The sequence below is a fragment of the Elephantulus edwardii genome, unplaced genomic scaffold (assembly GCF_000299155.1).
Source record: "Elephantulus edwardii isolate Elephantulus edwardi_28Jun2011 unplaced genomic scaffold, EleEdw1.0 scaffold00049, whole genome shotgun sequence".
Taxonomy (NCBI): domain Eukaryota; kingdom Metazoa; phylum Chordata; class Mammalia; order Macroscelidea; family Macroscelididae; genus Elephantulus; species Elephantulus edwardii.
In genome coordinates, this window is record NW_006399799.1 from 5,084,491 (window position 1) to 5,106,770 (window position 22,280).

Genomic DNA, 22,280 nt, shown 5'->3' on the forward strand with positions numbered 1-22,280 from the left:
GGTAGAGAGAATGGTGCAGCGGTGAATGAATGGAAACCCAAAATCTCTGTAAATGTTTATGAAAATTAATAAAATATAATTATAGAAAAAAAAAAAAGAACAAACTGGTATATCTTGGAGAAGGTACACCCGGAGTGCTCCTTGAAGGCAAAGATGATCAAGCTTCATCTCATATACTTTGGACACATTGCTAGAAGCTGCTCCTAGCAGAGGAACATTAAGCTTGGAAAGTGAAGAGAGAGGCAGATCCTCAGCCAGATGGATTAACATGATGACTATAGCAATGAGCTCAACTATGTCAGAGATTGTGAGGATGGCACAAGATAGGGCAAGGTTCAGATCTGTTGTTCATAGAGCCACTATGGGTCATACTCGACTTGATGGGACCTACCAACAATATAAGCAATGGAAAATTGTCAAAGTTTTGAGTTGAGGGAAAAATGGATGATCAAACATGTTTTTCAGAATGCAAAGGACTGGAAAGAGAGAGATTGAAAGCTGTGAGAAGTTAAGAGGACAATCCAAGAAAGAAATGATAGAGAAGAACCAGGAGAATGGAAATGGGAACTTAAAATTTTTAAGGGCAAATGCTAGAACTTGGTGCCTATGAAAAAGATTTAAGGTGTCCAAAATGCTGCTGCTCAGTTAGTAAATGCAGTTAGTACGTGAAGTATCCACTAGAAAAGACAGAGGGCATTTGTAGAAAATCTAGTAAAAGCTAGTCTGAATTTAGCTAATTCCAACAAGGGTTTCTCAGTTTTAACAAATGAGTCACGCTTTTTAAGGAAGTGATAAAGTAAAATTTAGGTTAAACTGAGTGATGGGTAGAATAGTATTACCTTTGCAATGTTTGTGTAAATCCAAAATTATTCCAGGCTTAAAATTACATAAACACTAAAAGATGTCAGGACAGGGTTCAGATCTGTTGTTCATAGGGTTACTATGGTCGTACTTGACTTGATGAACCTAACAACAAGAACAAGAAAATCCCTAGGTTTATGGTTTGGGTATGTGAGAGCCTCATGTCTCTATTTAAGATTTAACACTATTGTGGGGAAGGGGGGGACTCTACCATAATTGAAGCAAAGGTAGCTGTAAAGAAAAAATTCCTATACTTAAGACTCAAACCTGTTTACAGTGCAGTCTAATCATGTATATTAAAAAAAGACAATTCCTAGGTGATTCTTGTACATACTTCTGGTTAAGAACTACTGTACTTTGTACTTTGTTCATAGCAGCATTACTCATCATCACAAGAACATGGAAACAGCCCAAATGTCCAACCACAAATAAGTGGATTGAGAAATTATGGTACATTCACACAATGGAATACTACACAGCATGCAGGAGCAATAATTTTGTAAATTATTACCTAACTTGGGAGGGACTGGAGAACATTAAGCTGAGTGAACTCAGTATCACAAAAATAAATATTGTAGCAGACTATTATTGTAGAATGAGTATAAAGATCCAGGAGGGGTGGGAGAGGCTGGAGGCAGAGGGATGTGGATGTACAGGGGGAAAAGGGGATTAAGCATTGCGTTGTACAATTTGATGGGGGAGGGGGGTGAGGAAAATGGAAAGAATTTGCTCAAATTTACATTCGAGTTTTGTAAATAACCTAGAAGGGGAAAAAAATCACAACTACTCTACTAAGGGTACCAACTAAAACATGTTTATGTTATTCTCAAAAAGTTAAACTAGGAAACCCAACAGATAACTGGCTCCACTGTATATATCAATTTAGTGAAATATACAATTGTCAGCAAGCATAAGGACAATTTATTTGTCTTACAAGCACAGCTAGGACTGCTCCTTACAAGCCTGACCTCTAAGTTATTCCTCTATTACTCTGGACATCATGGGGACCAGTCCCCAGAGGACACCATAACTTGGTAAAATACAAGGCCGGAGAAAAAGAGGAGGGCCCTCAATGAGAGGGATTGACACAGTGGCTACAATTGGCTTACACAAATCAATGTGAGGATGGTACAGTGGGCAGTATTTCATTGTATTATATAATACATAGGGTTGCTATGAATTAGAATGGATTTGAGGGCACATAACAACATGTATTGGTAGAAGACAATCCCAATAAAAGTGTTAAATGAAATAAGCAACACAGAACATACGTAAATATTTTAAAATACTTTGTTTTATGTATGTAAGTATGTATGTTTATGTATATATACACAGATACATAAATGTATATACTTTATACATTAACAAAGTGTTTCTCAACGGGTAAGAGAGAAAAAAAATTGTAGCTATAGTTTTCTCTGGGAAAGGAAATAAGTGACCAGGTTTTAGGGATGGATATAAATGCATGTATTATCTACTGTATAAATAATATTTTGAAAAAATTAAGCTTAGGGGCAAAAATAACCATTGCTTTAGAGCAATGAGACATTAAAGTATGTGAAAAAGTTAGATGAGAAGAAGACTGACAGTGGAGTAAGAATGTGTGCTGCCAGCTGCTAAAAAGAATGAGGAGATGAAGCAGGAGGAAGGCAATCCTGGTAAAAAATTCAATGTAGTTAATTCTTTCTGTCTCTAACCTGAGGAGATGGGTAAACTGAAATTCAAACCAGAATACTCAATTTATCCATATTCAGCTTTATTCTGAATTAATCATATATAATATCAAGAGTGCATGTCAAATGAGTAGAAAAAAATAAAGGAGCCCATTACAAAAGTTCCATGGAAGGTGGAAGGGCGGGCACAATGTTAGGATTCCTGTTTAGAGAAAGTAATATTCTCCAGATCATGGATGCCATTTTTGTCAATAATTCGAACACTGAAGGCTGGAAGATTCAGGATAAAACGTTTCTGGAGCTGTAGAGAGATAGGAAGGAAATCAGTCAACAAATATTTATTAAGCAGTAGCTATTACCAAGCAGCCCTGATCATGCATTTGGGTGCTGACTGTTACGATACCAGTTGGAACCCATAAACCAGTCTCTACAGGAGACAGATGTGTCTTTGTGCTTCCGTAATGATTGTCTTAGAAACTTTCTGGGAAAATTCTACTATGTTCTACAGGGTCATAAGGAATTAGAATCAGCTTGATAGCAACGAATTGGTGTTTTGGTTAACTATAGACTGTTCTAGGCACTGGGGAACTAAGCAGACTCACGATTTTCTCCTGGGGACAGTCAGTACTGGGGTACTGAACAAAGCCTAAAACACAAGCATGAGGATGCTTGGAAGGTAGTGAATATAAACTAGAAATGCAGCTGGGATTCTATCATCTGATGACACATACAATTCAATGCTTCTTGCTTCTTCTCCATACTCTATTACCAATCACTCTAGCAAATATAGGCTTCTCTCTTAATTAAAAAAAAGGTTTTTAACGTAGGGAAGGTGCTTATCCTAGCAATAAGCAGTGTGCTTCTATGTCCCAACAGCCTGCTTCACCCACCTACCCATCTGTAAAGAGCAGGTCTGTGTATTTGAGTATGTAGCTGGAGTGGTAAGGAGAGGAAATTAGCAGATTTACTCTTGGGATAACCTCTGCTTCTCCTCCAATCCAGACTGACTTGTCTTTAACCCAACACTTCTGCATTTTCATAAAGTCTCAGCTCAAAGATACAAGATGCTTTCTCTAGCCTCTTGAATTCTCAGGGAAGGAGAGGCTTACTCTCTAGATTACAAGGACTCACACACAATTAAGGTGGCAGACAGGATGGAAATCCCAAGTGGCACAGGAATATGGTAAGTATAATGGAGTAGGATAGCAGTTCTTACAGTATGGCTACTCCTACAACAAAAATAATCTGGGATGGCTAGTTAAAACAAAGATTCTCAGGCATTAATTCAGAACAAATAAATCAGAAACTCTACAGTGTGGTGTTTAGGAATTTGGTTGCTGGTTTGTTTGTTTTTTTAAATTTTATTATTTTGTGTGTGTACCGTCAAATCGGATCTGACTGGTACAGGAGAAGATTGCCCCTCCTTCTACAGCAGAGCATCTGGTGGATTTGAACTGCAAATCTCTGGGATTGCAGTGCAGCTTCTTGCCCCTAGGCCACCAGAGCTCCCTTAGGAATTTGTTTTTTAAGGACAAATTTCTCTGATGATTTTTACAAACACTAAAATTTGAGAACCACTGCTCTGGATAAACCAGAAAGGAAAGCACTTAAATTACAAAACTGACATTGAGGAGATGACCCACGAGAGCAAAGACAAGCCTGCTATGCACTAAACCACACTCCTGACAGCAACTTCACAGCTGGGAATTTATTACATCTCTGGGTAAGATCTGAACAAATGCAAGCAAGAAAGAGGAACAACACTGGCAAACAGGGAGACAATACAATTATCTCAGGATCCCATGCCAAATACTCACTTCCTCTAGACATTTCCTAAGCAGCTCCACTGCCTTATCACGTGAAATAGCTGAAAGAAAACAGAGGTCAAACACGTAAAGGGCTGTCATTAAGTCCAACACCCCATCACAACTTTTTATTAAGTTTCAAACCATTCAGGTCACACAAATGGAAGAGGCAAAAATGACTTATCCTTCCAGCCTGAACAAACTTACCACATATACAGTTAAGGGAGCCCCAGACCTAATGCTTCTGCAGCCATAAGCCATTGCAAATTGATTTGCTCCAGAGAGGGGTGAGCATGACGGAATTCTGCTGCCATGGCCGGGTCCCGCCTCCAGAGAAATCCAGCCTACTGCCTGTTGGTGTTTTAGTAACACACCCTCCTTCCCCCACCTTTAGTCCAGGGCTTAAATCAGTTCCATCTGCCCTAGCCAGCTGCAAATCAGGGAAAGGGAGGACAAGGCCAGAGTTTTAGGCTTCACTTCCCCAGCTGGGTCTCAGTTGAACAATGGGAAGAGAATTCATGGGATGAGGCTGAGACTATCAAAACAGGAGCCAAAGGAAACATCCACAGGCATGGCTAACTGGGATGACATATTGCAAAGATAAGCTTCAGAAGGGAGGAGGGGCTGGTGGTTATGTTGGTGGGAAAATCAGCTGTTACTGAAAGACGCCAACTCAAGTAAGTCACCAGGAGGTCAGGCTAATTGTTTTCAGGATGTGGTCGGGAGCTCTGATAACTAAGGGTTAATAGAGGACAGCACTAGAAAGGAACAAACACCAGATTTTTACAATATTGCCAAGGAAGAATGGAATGTGAGGAGAGAAGTGGCTATCAGTGCTACATCTACAGCTTGTAAAAAAAAGGAGCCATTCCAAGTCCTATTGTCCATAGTGGCTAAAATGAAAGTTGGGACTGGGGGTTATTATGTGCTGTCAAATCAACTACAACTCAGTGACCCTATGGACAACAAACTGAAATACTGTTCTATCCTCACAGTCTCTAATGTGCTTGAATCTATTGTTATAATCACTGTTGTCAATCCACCTTGTTAGATTCAGCACAAAAACATCCCTAGATCTGAACTCTGTCAAACTGATAATCAACTTTTTCTTGGAGGAGAGAGCAGCTAATAATAGGTAATAAGAACAAAAGGCGGGCCCAGGTTAGTGGCTTTAAAAAAACGTGGATGTTTAAGTAAAGAAATCCTCAGTTGTAAAAAAGAAAAAAAAAGAAAGAAATCCTCAGTTGTCAAGTTGGAGACCTGTACAACTAACTTCACTAGTTCAAAGCAAAACACATAAACTACTTGGCTTACTCATTCAGGTTTTATAGCTAAGACACCAATAAAAACACAGGCAGAGCATAAAGAGTGAAAAAAATGGACCTCTTATAACAAGTATTATAGAATAATAAAGTTCAGTGATTTTGCATCTCTTTCTTCACATTTTAAAACAAAACAGGACCTGTTGCTGTTAGGTGTATCACGCTGTCTACAACTCAAAGATCCTGTGCCATACTCACAATCTCTGACATGCTTAAGGCCATTGTGATAATCACTATGTCAATTCATCTTGTTGAGGGTCTTCCTCTCCTTCTCTGGTCGTCCCTTTCCCAGAATGATGTCCTTTGCCAAAGACTCACCTCTCTTGACAACATTTTCAAAGTATGTGAGATTAAGTATCACCATCCTTGCCTCTAAGGAGCACCCCAGCTGCACCTCTTAAAGACAGATCTATTTGTTCTTCAGTAATCCACAGGATTATTCAGTACTCTAACACCAGAACTCAAAGGCATCAATTTTTTTTTCTGTCAATCATATTTATTGTCCCATTTCAGATGCAGTCAAGCAATTAAGAAGACCATGACTTGGATCAGGTACACATTAGGCTCTTTAGCATTTGGGAGAAGTCTTTAACAACAGATTTTCCCAAGACAACACACCTTTTGATTTCTTGACTGCTGTAACCCTGGGTATTGAGTGTTGGTCCAAGTAAAATGCAATCATTGACAAATCCTTTTCTCTATCTACCATAATGTTGCCTATTGGTCCAGTGGTGGGGATTTGTATTTTCTTTATCTTGAGATGTAATCCATACTCAAACAAAGTCTAGTTCCTGACACATACAAAATTTCACTGTATCTGGCAAAAAGATGCTTCTTACCAGCTTTTTGAGAGCACAGCTTCCAGAACGAAGCTGTTTGTGTGTTTCCTAAAGTGTACTTTTATTCAAGTCTTGGTCACTCAACTCTAAGGGTAATGTCTCAAACCAGGAAGAAGCCAAAGGCAGGGCTCTACTATTACTCCCTAGCTAATGCTGGTACTTACTTGGCGTATAGTATCGGTCTAGGATACTGAGAGTCAGGAAAGCACCATAACCATGGGCTGCAAAGGGGGCCTTTGCCAAGGCTGCCAAGTAATCCATATAGTAGAGCGCTGGGCCCTCGTGCTCATCATAGCCAGCCAGGAGGAGGTTGACATGGTATGGAGTCTGCAAAAAAAAAAAAAAAAAGCGCAAACTGATGGTCAAAACAGTCATACCACCATCTTTTCCCACAGCAAACAGGAGTATTCCAGGTATTGATGAGTAAGAAAATATTAGCAGCAATGGAATAAATTACCATGAAAGAAACTGTTTAGAGAACTCTAGAGGATCCTTGAGTGTGTTAAGAGGGTAAAAGAGGTCAGGTTGTTTTCTTTAAACAAAAGATCATTTGGAGTACTTCTATGAATGTAAAAAAAACTTTTTTCTTCTTAAAAAAATCTGTGCAACATGGCCTATTACAAAAGCACTGGGTGTTCTGTGTCTCTCCTAATTGTTGCAACCAACAAATACAATTCTGGGAGTTACCAAGCTACAAACGAAGAAAGCAGCAGCTAGAACCACACCATCCAAAATGAACAAGCTGAGTTTGGACATCTGGACCAAAATCTCAAATAGTAAACTGTATGCCTTACTATAGAAGAAACAACTCTTAGGATAGGGAAAGCTAGTAAAATGTTAAATATGAAAGTCAAATCTCTAGATTTCTAATGAAGATAGCACTAACTGAAGTTGTTGAAATGCTAATTTCTGCAACAATGAATGAATGGAAATCCAAAGCCTCTGTAAATCTTTACTGAAATTAATAATAAATTTAAATGGAGGAATAGTGGAACTGTATCCACATTTACAATATTCTTCTTAACAAAACCATTTATGGAAAATAGGAACTGCATTGGAACATGTATCTCTGGACTGGAAATGATCATATTGTTAATATTTCTAACCTTAAGCGTAAAAGATTATATTGTTCAAAATTATTTATTATCTATATGTTTAAATTTTTCCCTCTTTTAACAACTGGGATCTAGAGGGAAGAGAAAAGACCAGAGAATGGCCAAAATTATTGGGGCAGCTCTTGCTGCCAGTTTAGGGCCTGTGCCAGGAAAAGGAAGTCTTACTCATAAACAGTGCCACCCAAAGGTAATAAAGGAGGTCAGAATTGCTTCCACTGTGGAAAGCTGGGCCACTTCAGTAGACAGTGTCACAGACGAAAGCCACAGATAGGCAAGGGAGTGGAGAGGAAGGTCCCACTCACTTGCTTTAAGTGTGGATCTGAAGGACACTTGCCCAAGGGTGGCCCACATCAGGTCCTCGTGGCTGACAGGACTGACAGGCCCCAGCTCCCAGATGGAAACAAAGGAGGACGCTTCAATGATTTAGATCCTCAAGAAGAGCTGTGGGTGAGCATTAACCTTATTGGTAAGTATATTCGCTTTCTCCTGGACACAAGAGCCTACTATTTGGTCCTAAAAGCCTTCTGAGGTCCCAACTCTTCTCACTATTTCTTAGTTGTTGGAATTGACGGAAAACCTCATAAGCAGTTCCTTACTTCACCTCTGCCTTGCATGCTGACTTCAGAGCTGTAAAACCACCCAGTGGTAGATGGAATTTGGTCCAGGACTTAAGAACAATAAATGACATAGTTGAGCCTCTACATCTTGTGGTTCCTAACCTTTATACTATAATAGACAAAGTGCTAGTCAATAAGCCTTTTATTTTAAGAACTACCTTTCCTCTGTAACTTGATTTGTGCCACTGTTAGAACCTCTACTTGGATTATTGTTTTTAATTTTTGACTCATGTACTTTTGTTAGTTAAATTTGTGTCTTCTAGGCTCCAACACTTCCATGATACATCTTCAAGGATATGAACATGTACGGCTAAGCACAATTGATAACAGTGCATCTAAATTCCAAAAGCAATCTCCACAATAGTCTATGTGTTTCCTATTGCCAAAGGGGCCCTTCACAGTAGTGAGAGAAGATCTTCACCCTGAAACCTACAGCGTCCCTTTTCAGCAGGAAGTAGCTAAGAGAATACGCCGTCCCCTTTTCTTATGAATCAGGGTGAAGTCTCTCTCAGGGAGGAGTGATAGGGAATGGCAAAGGACACACTGACAGAGGAGATTAATCAGAACTAGCTTTGACAAGCACTGTGGCAACTGGACAATTAAAACAGACTTTCAAGGGGGAACGAACTGGGGGGCAGGGGGAGGATAGAGAAAATAATGCAACAATGAATGAATGGAAACCCAAAATCTCTGTAAATGTTCATTAAAATGAATTAAAATTTAATTAAAAAAGTGCTAATTTTTCTAACATGATTCTCCAACATAGAAAAAGATATATAAGTAAAATAACCTAGAAATAACAATCAGTAATAAGACAAGGGAAAAAGAATGTCTACCTTTATCTTGTTGTGGTGCTTGAGTATTTAATAAATTCTAGATATAAGTCCTTATCAGACATGTAATTTCCAAATATTTTCCCCCAGTCTGTGGCTTCTATTTTAACCCTATTGGAGAAGTTCTTGGATGTGCATAGGGATTTGATTCATAGAAGGTCCCACTCATCTATTTTATCCTCTCCTGGTTGTAGGTTTTTCAGAATGCATGGAAGACTGTTTTTGCTGTGGATTAGGGCTTCTAGAGTTCTTCCAAGCTTTTCTCTAATGAAGTTTATAGTCCTTGGTTTTAGTCCTACATCCTTGATCCACTTTGAGTTGGTTTTTGTGATGCCCATTTTTATCATTACATATGTATGTGATCAAATACATATTAAATGAGACATCCTATTAATGGAACATGATGTAGTAATGACTAATGGTCATAAAAGTGACATTTTACATATCCATGAACGCTGAGTAACATAGGCAACCGACAGTTTGAAGTAATTAAGAACACATGAAAATATTATACTTGGGCTCTAAGCCAGTTGCACCAAACAGGAAGAACTCTTAACAGCCTCTAAGGATTACAGGACAGTCTTAACTAAAAGGCTGCATAGTCTCAAAAGAGTAAGAACTGACTAGTACTAGTCAAGGTAAGTGACATCCACTTGCGTAAATAGCTTGCCTCTGGAAACCCTATGAATCTGGACCAAGGATGAAAATCACGCAAGTGTGGGGACTTTCATTCATAGGGTTGCTATGAGTCACCTACAACTCAATGGCACTTAACAACAACAACATCATCATTACATTTCTCAATGGGTAGGGTGCTGCACTCTCCCAGGCTTCTGAAATTCTTTCCTTATCTGTAACTACTTATTTATTAAGTTTGACTTTTGGCAAGACATTTAACCCCTAGAAAGATCTCTTTACCTATCTGTTAGACTAATTAACCTTTGCTCTTCCTTTTCTATCATCTAGGGAATGTGGTGAGAAAAAAAAATGTAATAGAGATGAAGCATCCCAAGTTCTGGGAGAAAAGATGCTACCTAAATTCCAAGTGTAACATCTGCATAATCTTTCAACTGTTTAGTATTTTAAATAACCCCAAAAATGACACACACACAAAGCACTTTTTTAAAAACATATATGAAATAATATTGTAAAAGCATGCAGAAATAACTTTTACTCAATCCTAATAAAAGGAGCCAGATCTGGATTACTCTGTGTTCTTACAGTTAAAATTAGAATAACAAAGAAAGACAGGTAGCAGAGAAAGACAGAAAGAGAGTAGCAAAGAGATTCTAAATAGTCCCTTTTGGTGAACCACAAAAGCTTTGACAAGCTCCAACAATATCTATTAAGGATTTCCAAAGATTTCTTTATCAGCAAAAATCCACTAGATATATGTTGCTTCCAATGAAGATCTTGTGTATATTATGGGATCTGTAAGTAGTTGTTGTCCAGTAAAGTTGATTCCAACTTACCACATGTGATTAAACCATGTTTTAAAGAATTACGATAAAAGGCATTGTCAGAAGATTTTGCATGAAATACTATGCTGACAAAATTCTAGAATTAAGCTCTTTGCTTAACTGGTCTATATAATACCATTTATTTACGCTTAAGCATCTGACACACATACTAACCCAAGTTGGTATTCAGAAGCAACAAAACGAGGTATAGAAGATAACTCACAAATTATTGTGTGACTTCGAATTACCAACTTTTGCATGTGTGAGATGCTTAAGCATAAATAAATGGTGTTATCTAGACTAATTAAATCAATACATCTGTGTAACAACTTGCAGTTTCTGAAATTCTGACAATGCTCCATCAAAGATCTCTGGTTCACACTAGTTTTTTAAAATTTCAAATACAGTCTTGTGTACTGTTATTTTCCTGTTCCTCGAAGAATCATGATACTCAAAATGATAAAGCTACTGTTAAGGGTTTCTTGACTTTTCCATTCTCCCACATATTAGTTATTAGTTTCTTGGAATAAGATAAATTCCAACTCATCCAGGTATGTACTTTTCTTAAACAGTTACAGAATTTAACTGTGTGGACAAGGTGTGACTGTTTATAGTGTTTGGAAAAATAACTGCTATGTATAAAGCAAAATCCAAAACATAGAGATAAAGCAAATTACTAGTATCAGAAAATGTTAGATTCTACCTCTCAGAACTGGTTAAGGTTGAAGATGGCTGCCAGCACCCTATAAAAACCTCAAGCCTTAGTGCCTCTGAGTCAATTCTGACCCATAGCAATCCTTTTGTACAGAACTGAATTGTTCCACCAGGCTTCTAAGGCTGTAAAACTTGCTGAAGCAGTGTGTAACATCTTTTTCCCAAGTATCCCTATGAACACCTATACATGTTGCTTTTTGTTAGACTTCTGAGTCCTCCTTCTTATTCCCTTTAGACACAGATTGATGAGCAAGAGAAATTAAGGCCACAGATCAGTGATGTGAACCAAAAGCACGGAGATGAATAGCATAAGTATGTTAAGAAAAGGCAGCTGGGACACATTGTCAAGAGTTAGGCCTGGGTTTGAATTCTGTCTCAAATAACAAATGTGACTTTACAAAAAAGCTAGTTATTTATTTGTTGTGACTTTAGTTTTCTTATGCAAAACATAATATCTACTTCAAAACAGGTGTAGATTCAAAGAGATAACATGTAAAATGATAAGCACAGTACCTAAAACATAGCAAAGGCTTTATCTATGGGTAAATAGTATTACTAAGAATATAATCATCTTTGACATTCACAGTGAGAAGCCAAACTACTCTGTGCCAGAGACTGGTGATAGAAGTTTCTCACAGGTTTCTTCCAGGCTACAATGGAAGGTTTATTTAAAAGGACCTAGCATACTGTCTGACTCATAATAGAAATATAGTAAATGGCAGTCTTCTCCTCTTTCCCAGAACTCTTCTAAGGGGGGCCCCCAAAGATGATGATGTTTACCATCAGAAAAAATTGTTTGAGATAATTAGACCATATCTGAATCCTGGTCAACTCAGAGCAACCATCCTAAGCGTGACAAAGGGACCTAAATTATATATATAGGCTATAAAACAAAAAGAAAAATAAATTATAAAAAGTTACCCCCCCAATTTAGGAAAAGCTCCTGGCAGAGACCCCTCCAGAGTGCTGGAGAGCAACGATATCAGTCTCGAGACTAAGGTGCTCTTGATCCAGGCCATGGTCTTTGAAATTACTTGCTATGCATCAGAGAGCTGGATAATGACCAAAGATGACAGAAGTTGTCATGCCTTTGGATTGTGGTGCTGGAAAAGAGTACTGAACATACAATGGACTGTCAAGAGAATAAACAGATCTGTCTTAGGGTGAAACCAAGCTGTTCCTTGGAGGCAAAGATTTAGAGGCTCCATTTCACATACTTTGGGCATGTTTCCAAGAAGACCAGTCCTTGGAGAATGACATCATGTTTGAAAGGATGGAGGAATATTCTGTAAACTTTTGTTATAAGACTCTTGTCTGAGATGGTATTACCAAATGTTTGTTCCCAGTCTGTAGGTTTTCTTTTCACCCTGTTGGAAAAAGTTTTGATGTGCACAGAGATTTAATCTTTAGAAGGCCCCATACATCAATTTTATCCTCTTTAGATTGTGCATTTCTGGCTATATTTGGCAGTCTCTTTATACCATAGACTAGGCCATCTAAGCTTGATCCCAGCTTATTTCTGATGAACTTTATGGTAATTAGGGTTTTACTCCCAGGTCTCTGATCTACCTTGAGTTGATTTTTGTGTATGGTGTGAGATGTGAATACTGTTTCAGCTTTCTGCAGGCGGAAGTCCAGCTTTGCCAGCACCATTTGTTGAAGAGGTTATCATTTCCCCATTTGATAGTTTTGATTTCCTTGTCGAATACCAGTTGGCCATAGACAATTGGGTTTATTTCTGGATTCTCAATTCTATTCCATTGGTCTATGTGCCTGTCATTGTACCAATACCATGCTGTTTTGGTCACCACTGCTGTGTAGTAGGTTTTGAGTCAGAGAGTGTTATGCCTCCAACCTCATATTTTTAAAAAACCCTACAGACTGGGAACAAACATTTAGTAATACCACCTCAGACAAGAATCTTACAACAAAGGTTTACAGAATATTCCTGGGCCTCTGCAGAAAAAGACTGATAACCCAATTATAAAATGGGCAAAAGACATGGAAAGAATTTTCACAGAGGAAGATATTAGAATAGCAAACAGACACTTGAAAAAAATACTCCAAATTACTGGCAATAAGAGAGATGCAAATCAAAACCACAATGAGGTATCATCTAACTCCAGTAAGAGTGGCAAAGTTTAACAGGGCAGCAAGTAATAGATGTTGGAGAGGATGAGGCAAGAAAGAACTCTTATACATTGTTGGTGAGATTGTAAAATGGTGCAACCATTCTGGAAGGCAATTTGGCGCCTCCTCAAAAAGTTGAACATAGAAATTCCATATGACCCAGCTATTACACTACTTAGAATATTCCACTACTGAGAATATTAGAATTGAGGCACAAACAGATTTGTATGCCAGCGTTCATGGCAGCATTATTCTCCATCACACAAACATGGAAACAACCCAAATGTCCAACCACAAAAAAAGGATTCAGAAACTATGGTACATTTACACAATGGAATACTACACAGCACGCAGGAGCACTAACTTTGTAAATTACTACCTAACTTGGGAGGGACTGGAGAACATTATGCTAAGTGAACTAACTCAGTCCCACAAAGGAAAAATATTGTAGCAGACTGTTATTGAAGAATGAGTAAGGATCCAGGAGGGGTGGGAGAGGCTGGAGGCAGAGGGATGTGGATGTACAGGGGGAAAAGGGGATTAATCATTGGGTTGTACAATTTGATGGGTGGGGGGGTGAGGGAAACTGAAAGAATTTGTTTGAATTTGTATTAGAATTCTGCAAATAAACTAGTCGGGGGGGAGACCTTTTGTAGAAAGGATGGAGGAAAAGCACAGGAGAGAAAGACTGGATGAGAAGGATTGACACAGAACTGGGGTAATGAAGGTAGGTGAGATTGCCTCAGGATAGAGGTATGTTCAGAGATACTGTGCACAGTGTTGCTTTAAGTTGTTGACTATGGCTCATTGTGACTACTGATCCTTTTTCTCCATTCCCTACTTTTGCATTCCAGTCACCCACTAATATCAGTGCAACCTGGTTGCATGTTTGATTGATTTCTGGCTGCAAAACTTGGTAGCAATCATCTATTTCCTCCTTTTTGGCTTTGGTTGTTGCATTTATTTGAATGTTGGTGGTACTGACAAGTATTCCTTGTATGCACTGTATTTCAAGATTTCTTGGAAGTCTAAAAAGAAAGAAGGAAATGGTCAAAATAAATGGAGAAAGGATGAAACTCAAAGATCTTCTCTTACTGGATACAATCAACATCCTTTAGTATCTGTAGTTTGGAGACGAGAAGCAAAGATACATTGCTTTGAGCAAGTCTGCTTTCAAGGACCTCTCCAAAATACTGAAAAGCAATTATGTTAGTTTGAAGACTAAAGTGTGCTTGATTCAGGCCATGGCCTTTTCAATTACTTGCTATGCTTCTGAGAGCTGGACAATTAATAACGATGATAGAAGAACTGACACCTCTGCACTGTGGTGTTGGAGAAGAGTACTCAATGTTCCATGGACAAAGAGAACAAACAGATATGTCTTGTAAAAGTTGCAGCCAGAGAGTTCTTTGGGAGCAAGGACTGCAAAGCTTCATCTCTCACTTTGGACACACTGTGGTTAGGTGCTGTCGAGCAGGGTATGACCCATAGTGACAACAGATCTGAACCCTGTCCTATTCTGCACCATACACATTAGAGCCACTGAGGCAATCACCATGTCAATCCACCTTGTCAAGGGTTGTCTTCTCCTTCACTGACCTTCTACCTTTCCAAGCATCATGTCCCTCTCTAAGGAATGGCCCCTCCTAGCAACATGCCTGAAGTATATGAGGTGAAGTGTCACCATCTTTCCCTCCAAAAGGCACTCTAGCTCCACACTCTCCAAGACGTATTTGTTTTTTGGATGTTCAATGGATATTCACTGCTCTTCTCCAACATCACAGCTCAAAGGCATCAATTCTTCTGTGATCCTTATTCACTGTCCATCTCTCAGATGCAGAACAGCGTTAAGAGAGGGTATTCCTTGGAAAGAGGTATCATGGTGAGAAAGGTGAAGGGTCAGCAAAAGAGAAGAACCACAAGGTAGACTGACACAGTGACTACTACAATTGGCTAAACTGTATCAGAGATGAGGAGCAGGGCACAGGACAGGACAGGATTCAGGTCTGTTGCTATGAGTCATATTCATCTTGACAGCATCTAACAACAACAACAAAGATTTACATGCAGATTTGGAAATTAACATTTATGAAGCACCTTCATCACTACTTCCTTCCATATAGATCTGCCTATACTGAATGTTAAGCCTTAGTATACAGTTATCTTTTCTTCAGGTCTCTTCCTTCCCATGATTAACATCACGTGAAAATTTGCTGGGGAAAGTGAAACACAAATTGTCAGAACTCCTCTATTTTTAAGGAGCTCTAGTGGATAGAACAGTACATAGAGAACTGCCAGAAGTTCAAGCTGGATTTAGAAAAGGCCATGGAATATTATTCCTGATGTCAGATAGATCCTGGCTGAAAGCAAAGAATTGGCCAACACCAATTCAGGAAAATATCCCTTTCCAAGGAATAGCCTCTCCTAACAGCATGTCCAAAGTATAAGACAAAGCTTCTTGCTTCTAATTCAGAAAACATCTGAGGAAGTACCATATGATCAAGAGCCAATGGTAATAAAGAAAAGTCACACTGCATTGAAAACATGGCAATAAAATTAGGCCTCGGGAGTCAATGGGATACCAGCTGAAATATTTTAACTAACAGATGCAGCTCTGGATGTGCTCACCAGTCTATGCCAAGAATTTGGTAGGAGAGCTCAGGTGGCCTAGTGGCAAGAAGCTGCACTGCAAGCTCAGAGGTATGCTGTTTGAATCCACCAGATGCTCTGCCGGAGAAGGAGGGGCAATCTCCTCCTGTACCAGTCAGATCTGATTTGACGGTACACGCACAAAAATGTAATAAAATAAAAATTTTGGGAGCTCTGGTGGCCTAGTGGCAAGAAGCTGCACTGCAATCCCAGAGACACACAGTTCAAATCCACCAGATGCTCTGCCGGGAAAAGGAGGGACAATCTCCTCCTGTACCAGTCAGATCCGATTTGATGGTACACACACACACACACACACACACACACACACACACACATCATCATCATCAATAAAAGAATTTGGAGGAAAATTGGCTGGCCAACTGGAATAGATCCATATTTGTTCCCAAGACTTCCTAGTCTGTCTTAATTTGGATGCTCAGCTTTAGAACATTATCGGTCAGACAAGCATTTTACAGACAGGAGCAGATGAAAGACAGTTCCTCATTACAGAAGTAAACAACAGATTGAGTGTCATCCCCCACACCTCTCACCTTGGCACATGTGCCTTGACCCAGACCCATCCCTTTCCCTGCTCCACCAGTATTCCCTTCCACTCCCACCTACACCGTTCAACATCTCTCTGTCTCTATCCAAACTACAATCAGCACTTTCGGCACAAACAGCTGGAAAATTAGAAGACAAACTGCATTGGGGAAGTCTGCTGTCAGATACCTCTCTAACGTGCTAAAGAGCAATGCTGTCAGTCTAGAGACTAAGGTGTGCCAGATCCAGGCCATGATCTTCACAATTATTTACTTTGCATCAGAGAGCTGGACAATGACTAAGGATGTCAGAAGAACTGATGTCTTTCAGTTGTGATGCTGGAGAAGAGTACGGAATATATCATGGACCACCAAGAGAACAAATAGAATTTGTCTTGGAGAGGGTAAAACCAAGTTTCTCCTTAGAGGCAAGGACTCTGAAGCTCTGCCTCACATATTTTAGGCATGTAGCCAAGGAGGACTAGTCCTTGAAGAAGTATCATCATGCTTTCAAGGGCAGAGGGACAGTGCAGGAAAGGACCTCGTATGAGAGGGAAACACAGAGTAACCCAATAAGAGTGGATGTGTTGGAGTCAGTGAGACAGGCTCTGGATAGGGCAGGGTTCAGAGTTATTGTACACAGGGTCATCACGGGTCTTGGGCAACCTGATGGCACATAACAACAGTAACAACCATCTAGGAAATGAATCCAAACATTTAGCTGCAGTTCTGTCCACTGGCCATCAGGATCAATATCAAAGATTGGCAGTGCAAATGTCACCATAGTTAATTATAAATTTAAAAGTTTTACTTATATACAAAGTATACATGAGTCATTCTGAATTTATTCCAGAATAAGATACCACCAAAACAATGATTCTTATAAAGAAAGGGACCTCTGGTGACCAAGTGGTAAGGGATTGGAGTACTAACCCAAAGACAGGCGTTTCTAATCCACCAGCTACTCTACCTCTGACCCTGCTGAAGGGTCAGCTATATGTCGGTTACAACTTGACGTCATACAACACAAAATTATAAGGGAGAGGGCAGAAAGGCAGGAAGCACACTGAGAAATGTTTCCCTTACTTAACAGGTATAAAGAGTTGTTTTCTCCATCCAAATAGAAAACTTTACCTCATTTTGTAATTTCCTCATTTATACTACAAGCAGCATAGTAACAGTGTCAATCAATATCAGACTGTAACATATCAATACACATAAAGTGTTCAGTACAGCACCTATTACATAATAACAATGCAGATCACTATTATCACCATCATTACTACTACCATTTTTAGGTTTTGACTGATTAGAAGATTTGGGTAAACAGAAGTTCAAGAAGATATACCATAGAGAACCAATAAAATCACCCACCCCTCTTTTCTGGTTTTGAAAATAGAAAAATTTAAACCGGGGGGGGGGGGGAACAGATTAGCGAGTAAGAGCAATTGTTATGTACTTCTCCCTTAGATTAAAACAAACTTCTCATAAAGCCCTGAGCTTCTTTGTAAGCCCCGTGAAATTCAGTTCAGTTCTACTTCGGATCATAGTGTACTTGGGGGTAAAGAATGTACGTGCACATATGCAAACTTTCTGTAAGTTAGACAAAATATTCCATCCTCTCCAACTCTGCGCACATTCAACTCCTTATATATTCTCTCGCTTATAAAAAAGAAATACTGTACTGATTAAGAACAGCGAGAAATTACATAAATTTTACAGCTAAAGAACACAGTTGTGATAAATACACTAAAACAACAAAATCAGTGAAGAGAGTATGGGCGGTGACAAGCAGCGGTGTGACATCTGGCGGAAGCCAAACTCACAGCAAGGGGGAGAGAGGTGGGCGTGAGGAAGCATCCTGCAGAGCGTGGACACAGAGACAGAGGAATTGACAGTCTTCCTTTGGAGCGAGGCCAGCCTTTGCCACCTCTAATTGAAAAGGATGATGTCGCTATGAGTGAGGTGCCCTGGAAAGGATGAGGTTTCTAGTTTCTTTTGCTATGTTCTGCACCCTGTAATGCTATACTAAACTCTGTATAACCTTACTAAGAACACTAGCATTCTTGGGAGGTCAGATATTTGGAAGGAAAGACAGAACCACCAATGGGACAACAGAATGTCAAAAATAAGCTTCTAAATATACTAAACAGACCGGGCTTTGAACTGAACAATGCCTGCTATTTATTTCTTCCATTCAAAATTGCCTGTGAGTGTATCTCTGGTACTAAGAGTGCTTATAGAATTAGAAAGAACTTAAAAGCCAATGTCCTTTTTACAAATGTGATGATTTTAGTTTGAAGAGGTAACAGTGATTTGCCCTAAACCAACCACATAACTAATCAGTGTCAAATTCAGGACCAGAATTCAGGTTTCCCAAGTCCAAGTATTATGTGTTTTTCCAAGAAACCATACCGCCTCCACAAAATGGAAATTAGTGTGAAAGTAATATGCAAGTGTCAACATCATACTCATCTACTTCAGAATGATGTACTATCTTGCATACCAATTATTTATTAGTCTTTATTTCATTCATCAAATCTTATGTGACCAATGAAAATATTTTATGCTTTAAAAGAGCAGGTTTAACACAGCACAGTTATGACTCATCTATAAGGCCTAACACAAGTGTTGAGGACTCTCCTTTATAAGGTCGTTATGAGTTGCCTGCGACTCGACGGCACTTAACGATGACGACGGCGACAAGGCCTAAAACTATACAAGACATGTAGGAAATTTTGGTATGAAAAGCCAGTAAAGATGTACTACTTCCACTCCCCTGCCAACTCAAGCCTTCTGTCATGTCTCAGGACACGGATTTACTAGTGCAAAGGAACGCTATCTGGACTAATAATCTACTGCCCCATTCTTCTCCTACCCAGTAATCAAACATTATATAAAAAAGTTTTAGTTGGTAATATAACACAAACAGACTGGCATTTTAGGATGGTCGCTGACAATTTTATAGAAGATGAACTAGGATTATGACAGAAAGCAGGGAGAATAGTAAGAAGAGACTACAGATGGAAGACAGGGAGGGATGATACAGAATTTGAGATGTATTGAGAAGGAGGAAGTGTTAGGACTTAATAATTAGAATAACTGATGAATGAGGGATGAAAAGGATTCACAATAAGGAGAAAGGTGCTAGGACAAATGTAAAGAGCTCAATTTATATTCAGTAAGTTTCAGTATACCTGTCCAAAGGTATTTAGAAATAAAACAGTGCCACACTTGAAGTCATGAGAAGGAAATGCTCAAAATAAACGGTATAGTCAGTTATTCAGATTTTATTTATACAAATATACTCAATGAGCTCAGTGTTCAAGAGGTATTTCTGCCAGGCTTATGCATGACTGCTTTATACTTAAATACTACATACACATACATACTGATCCTGAGCTGTATCTTGTTACTTCCTTAATAAGCTACTGAACTCTAAAAAAAAAACAAAACAAATATACTCAATCCCATGCACACCTGTGAAAGGCAGTCAAGGGAACAATTATAATAGGACACTATGACAGAAACACAAAGCACAAAGAAGTTGAGTAAGGTATGAATGGGGAAGTAGATTAGAAAAAAGTTTTCTGAAACATAAATCTTAACTTTCTGTTGTTAGGTGTTATCATATTGAGTAGGACTCACAGCAACCCTATGAACAACAGATCTGAACCCTATCATATCCTGTGCCCATCACTATACTTCTTGACACCAGAGAGCCCATTGCTACAGTCACTATGTCAATCAATCTGGTTGAGGATCTTTCTTCCATCTTTCCAAGCTCAATGTCCTTTCTCTAAGGAATAGCCCCTCCTAGCAACATGCCACAAGTATTTGGAACTGTGAGTAAATAAATCTTAGCTTCTAGTTAGATTATTAAGATATAGTTTTGTGATGAGGTAGAAAGTACAATCAGGGAGAAATGACCAGCAAAGTAGGAAAAGGCAGAGATGTAAAAGAAAGACTAGATAAATGTAAATACTGAGTGCACATAAGAGTGGAAGCGGGTGAGAGGCAGGTCTGGAGGGAAAGCAGGAGGATGAAGTAAAAGAGAATAAAGTGAAAGAAGGCAGGTGAACCTAAGAGGCTCATCTCCAATACTGTGAAATTCTACATGTCAGAGGGCAGTTCTGGAGAAGAGCTGACAAGAATCTAAACTTTTTCTCTGCCAAGTTGGGACCAGTCCCATTATCTACTGTTGCTAACTAAAAACAATGAAAACCACCACAAGCTTAAGATTCAGAAGTTTAAAAGTAAACTATTTCACCTTGTGACTGGGAAAAAATAAGGATGAATTTAAACTGATCAGAATACTAAAATGTATTTAACATCATAGCTGAGAAGTAAAATGATTTCCTGAATTTCTTTATCTCCTGTTTCAAACATATTTCTCTTTTACCAGATACTCTGCTGGAGAAGGTGGGGCAATCTTCCCCTGTGCCAGTTGGATCTGATTCGACAGCATGTAATAAGTTAAAACAGCAACAAAACAAACAAACAAACAAACAAAAAACCCAAAGGGAAAAAAACCCCTATATTTCTCTTTTGTAGCACTGGGGAGAGGAGGGAAGAAAGGAGAATTTATAATTTCTAAATTTTCATGCTAAAATTTAAAATTTAAAAGGGGTAAGTAGACCTCAAACTATGTGTATCATCATATTCTGAAGCCCAGAACAAAATTTTAAAAAAACCCCCACTATTCTGAAAAGAAACACAAGGTTATGAGCTGCACTTACTGGGAATTCTTTGCTAATGGAGAATAACTACAATCCCTGATCACCATCATGAATGGGGTTCAATGCATTACTCTCACCTACCGGTAGAGTAAGCACACATTCAGCCAGTCAGTGTAGTGTGTGTGCAATCTCGGACATCTAAGGGCATCACAGACCTGTCACTGCTCAATCTTGGGTGGCTGAAAGCCACTTGTCCCTCTAAGAAGCTGGGGGACGCTGACCACAAAGGGTTCGTGTCACTAGTTAGCACACCAGGATCTTGTTTGTTATTGGAATTAACCAGACAAATTGTGTCCCCAACTAAGAAGAGTCATGTACCATCACCCACAGAATCAAGAAAGAGCAAATCTGTCAATCATGTCCGTGTCTGGTAAGAATCACTATTCAGTAAAAAAGCTCAACAAAAGATTTCAAAGGGCAGCTCACGAAGACAAAGCAAAGTATTAAAATGGAAAGTGCAGAAAGCTGGAAATAGAGATAAAGGGGAAGAATTAGCTCTGCATTTCTCAAGCTGGGAGAACAGAAAAACAAATTCAAACTGGGAGTTGCAATATTGAAAGATGCTATGTACACTACATTGAATGACTCAGAAAGCATCAAAAGATGATGGAAGGAATACCCAGAATCACTGTACCAAAAAGAACTGACAGACAGTGAAAAATTTCAGGAAGTATACCATATGAGCAGGGGCCAATGGTGACGGAGAAGTGGAAGCTGCACTGGAGGCACTGGCAAAAAATAAGGCCCCAGGAATAGATGAGAAACCAACTGACTTGTTTAAATTAACAGATGCAGTTCTGGATGTGCTCATTAGCCTATGCTAGTAAATTTGGAGTATAGCTGTCTGGCCAACAGAATGGGAAAGGTCCATTATTCCCATTCCCAAGAAAGGTGATCCAACAGAAAGTGGAAACTATCAAATAATATCATTAATATCACATGTAAGCAAAATACTGCTGAAGATCATTCAAAAATGGC

The 22,280-nt window shown here is 39.0% G+C and overlaps 1 protein-coding gene across 1 annotated transcript in view; it reads right to left on the reverse strand.

Annotated features, from left to right (window-relative positions):
- Positions 1 to 2,598: 2,598 nt before the first annotated feature.
- Positions 2,599 to 22,280, reverse strand: part of PSMB2 (proteasome (prosome, macropain) subunit, beta type, 2) — a 45,809-nt gene continuing 26,127 nt past the window's right edge. The window contains exons 4-6 of the mRNA XM_006886438.1: positions 6,665 to 6,827; positions 4,352 to 4,401; positions 2,599 to 2,835 (exon numbers count right to left, since the gene is read on the reverse strand). Of these exons, the coding sequence (XP_006886500.1) occupies positions 2,728 to 2,835; positions 4,352 to 4,401; positions 6,665 to 6,827 (321 nt within the window). The 3' untranslated portion in view covers positions 2,599 to 2,727. The remainder of the gene's footprint in view (positions 2,836 to 4,351; positions 4,402 to 6,664; positions 6,828 to 22,280) is intronic.